At 43.8% G+C, this 8,169-nt stretch overlaps 1 protein-coding gene across 6 annotated transcripts in view; it reads right to left on the bottom strand.

The window, feature by feature from the left end:
- Positions 1 to 409: 409 nt before the first annotated feature.
- Ankrd55 (ankyrin repeat domain 55) overlaps positions 410 to 8,169 on the bottom strand; it is a 111,566-nt gene continuing 103,806 nt past the window's right edge. For all 6 annotated transcript variants that reach the window (XM_031360208.1, XM_031360214.1, XM_031360210.1 and 3 more), the window contains 2 exons: positions 2,089 to 2,181; positions 410 to 814 (listed from right to left, as the gene is read on the bottom strand). In XM_031360208.1, the coding sequence (XP_031216068.1) occupies positions 690 to 814; positions 2,089 to 2,181 (218 nt within the window). In that variant the 3' untranslated portion in view covers positions 410 to 689. The remainder of the gene's footprint in view (positions 815 to 2,088; positions 2,182 to 8,169) is intronic.

Raw genomic sequence — 8,169 nt, 5'->3', positions numbered from 1 at the left:
CCTTGCCAGCTCCCATGACCCTTTTTATTACTGGGGCCATCAGCCTTTCTGAAAACAACAGAAGGTGGAAAGAATTAAGTAACCAAGAAGAGATGCAAACACTGCCAAGTGATTTGGGTTGTAGCCAAGAGCTGACAATATCAGAAAACAATTTGTAGGAGCTTGAGCATTTCAAAGTCAGATGTTGTGACTGACAGAGGACTTTAGGGCTGCACTTTAATTCAGCTTGGTCAGGGTGCGATAGAATGGAAATAAATTCAAAAAACAAGTCTTAAGATTTGCTTCTCATTTTTTTTTTTATTCAGCAAAGCATACACTTAAAAAAAAATACATAAAATCACCAAATAAGGAAAAAAAAAAAAAAGGAACTAGACCAAACAGCAAATATGGCACAAACATAAATGAAACGTACCTAAATCCTTCAGGAGTGTATTTTGTTTCTGAGTTACAGTGTGTAGGGGGTCACAGAAACTCATAGGCTTGGTGATGCTTGCACACCTGAAGATTCTAAGTGAGTGTTTAGGGAGTGCATTTATTTGAAATAAGGAACCTTGAATTAGAAAACCGTGAATGGCTTGTAGAACTCAGCTTACTAAATTAAGACTTTGCTCATATAAACTAGAGTAATCTCACCCTTGGAAAGTTGAAAAATATATATCTTCTCTATTTCCACAGAGAGCGATCCGCAGTTAGTTCTCATCATGGGTGGGACTGGAGGACCGCTTGCTCTCTTCAGCTGGTGGTGGGTCATGTCCCCTCTGGCTTGGAATCGCTGGAAGCACCCGGTTTGTTCTCAGGGGTTCTCCAGATAGAACTGGGTAGGAGAAAGAGGAGGGAATAGAATGAGAGACATTTTGAGATTTGCTTCTTCCAAGGCTCCTATGGGATGGTTTCTCGAGGAGCGGAAGCACATTCTAAGAAGCCTGTGTTGGTGGGAGCTGGACTAAGGAGAAAAGCTGTGTGTTCATATCTAATCAGGCTTACATCGTGTCAACGTCGGGGTTTTGAAAAATGCACAAATACAAGATTGCAGCAGCTTTGAGCCAACGTGTTCTAGCTGTGCGTGCCTGCCAGAGCAGGTCTCTGGGGTGGAGCAGCTGCGGATGATCAAGTTAGCACACCGCTCTGAACAAGCCTGGAGACGTTTGCTCTCACGCTACCCCCCAAAGGCTCTCAAGTTTCTCTTGGGAAGAGCTGGGCTTGCTCTATTTCTTCTGCACTCAGCAAAACTGATTAGGTATCTTTGTCTTGTCTACTGGAATTTAATTGTGAAAACCTCTCTGGCTTTTTCAGGCCACATTCAAGTCCAAGCCGATTAAAGGAGAGTGCCGGCTTGAGTTTCCCCCAGTGAGAAAAATCGACACCAACTCTCAAACCAAACCAACCAGAACCCTCACTGTGCACCAGTCAGTAAGGTCAGGGGATCAGTCTGTCCAGGAGGATCCTGGCTTCCCACTTCTAACTCCTTCTCCGGATAATTAGAATTTAAGCTCAGATTGGACTGGCAGACAATGTGACCATGTCTCAAACAAAATAGAACCAAACTAAACCAAACCAATCAAATACTTCCCTTCGGCTTAGGAACGACTGGGCTGGGTCCCACACAGTGAGGGAATCAATCATCTTCAGAGCCCTGCCCCCTGCTCCACCCCCTTTTTGAGACTTGTAGCACAGGCGTCCTTCAAATCCCAATCATTAGACATCCAAGACTGGACTTGAAGTTCTTGTCCTCCTGAGCCCTGGAATTAAATCCATGCCCCAACACATCCAGCTTAAGGTGCATTCTTAAAGACATTAGATAATACATAGCCAAATAAACTCCTGTTACTGTGTGCATTTCAAACAAAATTCCCTGAAAGGGGGGATTAAGATTAGTTCCCATTTATTTATTTATTTGTTTATTTGTTTATTTATTTATTTATTAAGTAGGCATTACCAACTTCAAGTTCCTTTTAGGGATTTTCCTCTGTGCACAAGTATTAGCACCTGATAGTCTTTTGAAAAACAAAAAGAAAGTGAACCGCCAATGAGTTTGTCTAGACCAGATATCGCTTGCAGAAAGAGCTGGGGAGGGGCTCCAGTACTTACATTTTTGGTCCGGCAGAGGTGCAAGGCTGTTCCGAGTGAAGGGGAGATCCCTGATTTTAGGTCTGTTTGGGGAGAGATGCTGAAGAGCTTGTCCTGCGAACAAATTCATGCCTGTTAATTATTCAAGACTTGAACAAAAGCAAATTATAAAGTCCAATGGACGACAGTTGTAATAGCCACACTCTGTTATACACCACTCATGGTTTAAGTGAAAAGGCACCAGAGCTGTTAAAGAAACAAAACAAAACAAACAAAACACATTTTATCACATTTGCATACCCATGGGGAATGTCCCCAAGGGGGAAGGTGGGGTTTTTATTTTACCTTTTTTAAAAAAAATTTTAGTTGTGTGTGTGTGTGCTGTATGCACTCATGTGTGAGTGTGTGTGTGTTGTATGCACTCATGTATGAGTGTGTGTGTGCTGTATGCACTCATGTGTGAGTGTGTGTGTGCTGTATGCACTCATGTGTGAGTGCTATATGCACTCATGTGTGAGTGTGTGTGTGCTGTATGCACTCATGTGTGAGTGTGCAGTTAGGTGTCTTAGGCATGAGCTACTCACTTTGCTTTGCCTCTGGCTTTGCCCCCAGTTGTATTACTGTTACCTAAGTGATCTTTTTATCATGTAGATCCTGAGGCTAGCACTCAGGTTAGAAGACTTGATAACAGGGGCTGGTGAGATGGCTCAGCGGGTAAGAGCACCAACTGCTCTTCTGAAGGCCCTGAGTTCAATTCCCAGCAACTACATGTTGGCTCGCAACCATCTGTAATGAGATCTTCTTCTGGTGTCTGAAGACAGCTACAGTGTACTTTAAAAAAAAAAAAAGATGATGACTTGATAACAAAGCACCCTTAACCAGTGAGCAGTCAGCACCCTTACCCACTGAGCAGTCAGCACCCTTACCCAACTAAGTTGTGTGGCCATACCCAGAAGTCATTTTTCAGTTGAACTAATTTAAATAAAATGTCATAAACAAGCACAATTAGTCACGTCTAAGGGCTAAACTTCTAAACTTTGAAGTTGGTAAATCCCAGTCACGTGGATTACAGTTGTTACCTCCTATCTTGACATTTCTGCTGAGTGTGAGTGATGGCTAGGCTGTCTTTTTTCCTGGGAGAGAGTTTCTCAATCCCCACTGCACAGACAATGAGGTGAGCTTAAATGAAGTTTACCGCTGTCTTGGCCACACCCCAAGTGGCTTAAACCAGAATGTTTGCAGGCAGAGCATCAGATTTTCACCAGCTCACAAGTGATTCAAATATGTAGTCAGGATTAAAAATGGCTGACCTACAAAGGAACTGAGTTGTGCCCATGGAGACAGGGTCTCTTTATGTTGTAGCCCTAGCTGTCCTGGAACTTGCTATGTAGATCAGGCTGACCTCACAGAGATCCACTTGCCCCTGCCTCCCAAATGCTAGGATTAAAGGCATATATGCCATCGCACCTGGCCAAGAAATGGCTCCTCTGTAATGGTGAGCTTTAGTGCACTAGAATATGTGTGGATCTACTCTTCAGAGAAGATGTTACATTGTTGGGGCTTTATTGAGATTTTATGGACACCCTGGTGCTTTGTCTGTGGCCATTGAGTAGCACTCTTTCCACCACAGAAATAAGCAATCACTGATTTCTGAAGGCTAGTTGAGTTGTTAAATAGTCAGTACGTCACTAATCACAAGAGATGGATTTCCCAGTTATTTGAAAGCAGAAGGAAATACAAGTTATTCTTAAAGGGGTGGGGAGGCTGGAGAGACGACTTAGTCATTACAAGTATCCCCATAGCTGCTCACAACTGTTTATAATTCTAGGTCCAGCCTCTCTGGGCACTGTACACATGAGATATACACAGTTGCGTGCAAACACTCAGAAACAGAAAAAAAGGTAGATGCGGCAGAGATGGCTCAGCAGTTAAGAGCACTGGCTACTCTTCCAGCAGGCCCAGGTTCAATTCCGAGCACCCATATGGTATGGTTCACAACTGGCTGTAACTCCAGTTCCAGAGGCTTTGATACCCTCTTCTTCTGGCCTTCTTGGTCATCAGGCACACACATGGTACACAGGCATACATGAAAGCAAAACACCCATACACAGAAAACATAAAATAAAAATTAAAAGCTATGTCCATTAAAAAGTTACTTAAGCCCATTTTAAACATTAATAGAGTGGAATGGTGAACAAGAATCCCATCTTTGACATCAGACAGGAAATGGCATGTTTTCAGCTTCACCATTTCTGGCTAAGTGGGTGATCTTGCTCAAAGTGACATAACTGCTCTGAGCACCAATTTCCTATATGTAAAATGGTGAAAATAATTATATCTGTCTTTTCCAATTGTCCTGAAGATTGAATTAGGTTCAGGATAAAGTACACAATTCAGTCAACCTTAGCACAAAGAAAACAACAAAATCACCCTACTACTATGAAGATACACAAAAATAATTTTATCATTTGCCAAGTGGTCTGATAAGGAACCTGACTACAGCAAAGTTCAGAGTTCAGGCTTTCTATTTGGACAAAGCAGTCCTTAGAATAAGGAGGTGGAGGTGGAGGGGTGGGGGTGGCACGAGCCAAGCCAAGACGCTGTCTACCTAAGTGACTCCAGGGGAACACTATGCATGACAGTCACCTAAGCAATGCCCTATGACAATAACTGAGTGAAGGTTTGTTTTTGTGGTTTTCCTATGCAGAATTATATTAAACCCCAAATGGGGTCACGCTTGAGGAGAAATTCATTCATTACAGGTGCTGTTTATTGGGCGCTCACTGTTGTCAGGGACTGGTGAACTGTGGTGAGCATGATCGCCTTATGTCTTGATAACTATTGGACCCTATTGTTTGGAGGAATTCTATACACATTCAAAGTCTCTGTCTGGGAAAGGACAGGAACTGGGACTCACATTCAGTCTCCCTACACATTGAAGAAATGTTTGGATGGAAGAGTGGATAGTGATCTGGGAGGTCCTGCGCTGACCCTCTGCTCTGTTCTGAGGGCCAGAATGGAGCTGTCCCAAAGCTCTTACTAGGGTCTCAGACACCTTCAGGAAATAACACGCCTTGTGGGACAATAAAATAACAAAGCCAGCAGTTACCAGTTTGGAACTCATGAATTTCAGACCTGCTTACAGGGGCTAACAGTTTCCTGATGTCCCTCAGGAAGTGCTGTGACACTCTATGTAAGGTTACCTCAGTGGAAAGAGGGCTTGCATTATTTTCTTTGTGTGTCTGATCACATTTTTGGAGGACATTTCAGGCTCAAGCCCTGGGGAAGAGCTGTTCTTAAGTCCTAGAGGCCTTGCCTGTCTGCTTGCCCCTTACTGTGCAGTTCCAAGACCTTGGGCAGGTGAGCTAACTTCTCAGAGTCTCAATCTACAGAGCTTCATCTATAAAGTGTGAAATGGGAATAAAAATCGCTCTTCCAGTGTAACTGCTAGGAAGTGCTCTATAAGGAGGAACCACTGTTTAAAGGTGTTTCTGTGACCTTCAAACCGAAAATGTATTTTGAACTGGCCCTTTTTTGTTTTTTTTTTTTGGTTTTTGGGTTTTTTGTTTTGTTTTGTTTTTTTGAGAAAGGGTTTTCTATGTAGCTCAGGTTGGCCTCCAACTCAGCCTTTGGGGTGTGCCCAGCTTGAGCTGGCTTTTGAAATATTGTAGGAATCTGCACACATAGTAGTTAGAAGCTAATATAACACAGACAAAGACATCACAAAGGTAGCAGGTTTCCAAAGAACCTAGTTGAGGAGGCATGGCGGAGATTTGAAATGGGATTTCCATTGCTCCTGGTGAAACACAGGCTAGCCCACACGGTGAAGGGCTATGGACACCCAGATTAGGAATTTGGTTTTTGGAGCCGGGCAGTGGTGGCGCACGCCTTTAATCCCAGCACTTGGGAGGCAGAGGCAGGTGGATTTCTGAGTTTGAGGCCAGCCTGGTCTACAGAGTGAATTCCAGGACAGCCAGGGCTATACCAAAACCAAAAAAAAAAAAAACAAAAAACAAACAAAAAAAAAGGAATTTGGTTTTTGTTTTGGAAAAAGCTGCTAATGTGTTTAAACCCAGGGGTCAATGGTTCTAACCTACCTAACCTTAAGAGTGCATTGTTGCTGGAATTATCGAGAAAATTCTGAGGAAAAAAGTTGTCTCTTAAGGGAAACAAGGAAGTGAGCTGTTTTTTCAATTTTTTTTTTCTTTTTCCTTTTCTTGTGACCACTTGTAAATAACCAGGATAGCAGAAAACACCACATCCCGTTCTATTCCATTTTCTCTGCGCACTGCTGGCAAGGAATTAAGCTGAGGCACTGCAAATTCCAACTCATTAGGCTAAGTGCTCATCATCATCACTCATGCCACCCACTGACAGGTCTCAATAAACACTGAGCAGTCAACTGGTGCAGCTGAGTGCTGAACAAGCACAGGCCAGCAGCTGCCCGGAACTCAGTCAGCTGCACCATTAGCTCCTACTAGAGTTGCTGAACCCAGGCCAGAGAGAAGAGAGAAGATCCAAAAGGTAAAGGGGACCATTCAATGAAAGCCAGCGGTACAGAGCTATGCAGTCGATTGCTTCACCACATCAAGGTTTGCTGTAAAAACCTGGAAATTTCATGAAATTTCAACCCACCTAAAATAACAACTTAAGCCACTTTAGTGAGCCCTTTTGATTTTTAAGCAAAATTTATCTGTGTGTGTGTGTGTGTGTGTGTGTGTGTGTGTGTGTGTGTGTGTATGTATGTACGTACCTATATGTGTATGTGTACTTGGGCCAGAGCATGTGTGTGGAGGTCAGGGGACAGCCTGTGGAAGTGGATTCTCTCCTCCTGCCTTGTGAGTTCTAGGGACCGAACTCAGGTCCCCAGGCTTGGAGGCAAGCTCCTGTACCTTCTGAGCCATCTCACTGGCCCATTCCACTTGAGTTTAAGGCAAAAGACTCAGTAATTCTAAAAACAATATATCCAATGGTGTTAAAATATCCATATAAAAGTAAAGTTCAGAAGCTAGGGAAATCTGCTCATTTGGGGACAACATAATTGATAAAGAAAATATGTAGAGAATTGGGAAGCACGCTAAGAAATTCAGTGTTAGTACTTAAGAGCATATCCCTGTGTAGGAGTGCTGGGTTCAAGTTCTAAATATATCACCAACGGACTGGAATATCTTTGAGCAAACCACTTAACTTTTTCCTAGGCAATGTCAATTATGACCAGAAGGGGCCTTATGAGATAGATGTCGCAACCCCCATGTCTTGACTGTCTCCTGACACTGTAATACAGAAACACATTTCTTACTTTGTCAATCTGAGTTCATCTGACAGAGCCCTCTAGGTCTTTCAAACAGAGAGCACTTCATATTCGTTTGTTAAACTCATGATGGAAATCTGGGAAACCAAACACAAGCCCTAGACTTTATTCATGGCTGAAGGGGTAACTGGAGGAGATGATGTTACCACAGCCCAGAAACAGAGTAAGAGCCACAGCGTGGACCATGTCTATGGAGGGAGTTAAGGAGGAAGAGTTGTCATGGAGACCCACTGAGTTCCTACTCCTCCCATCCTCATCTTCTCTCAGTGCTGCCACCAGGGTGGGACTACTTTGAAGTCAGGTCTGTGAAAACACAGACCTCAGGCAATGGAGGGCAACAGGAGGAAGACTTGCACTGGACACAATTCTCCATCCCTTTCCTTTCTTCTCTTTTTTGGGGACTGTTAGGGGGATTGTAAGACAGGTCCTCTCTTAGCCCAGGCCGACCTCTGGCATGCTATATAGCCAATACTCATGCCTCCTCGCAAGTGTTGAGATTACAGAAAAGAGCTATCAGACCCAGTTTCCTTCCTTCCTTCCTTCTTTCCTTCCTTCCCTCTCTCCCTCTTTTGTCCCCTCTCTCCCTCCCTCCCTCCTTCATTTCCTTCCATTCCTCCCTCCTTTGTTCCCTTTCTCCTTCCTTTGTTCCCTCCCTCCTTTTCTTCCTTCCCTCCCTCCTTTCCTCCTTCCTTCTTCCCTTTCTCTCTCCCTCCCTCCCTTCCTTCCTTCCTTTCTTCCTCCCTCCTTCCCTTCCTTTCCTTTCTCCCTTCCTTCCTTCCTCCCTCCCTTCC

Source organism: Mastomys coucha, unplaced genomic scaffold (genome assembly GCF_008632895.1).
Source record: "Mastomys coucha isolate ucsf_1 unplaced genomic scaffold, UCSF_Mcou_1 pScaffold8, whole genome shotgun sequence".
NCBI lineage: Eukaryota > Metazoa > Chordata > Mammalia > Rodentia > Muridae > Mastomys > Mastomys coucha.
This window is presented reverse-complemented; position numbering and strand designations above follow the sequence as displayed.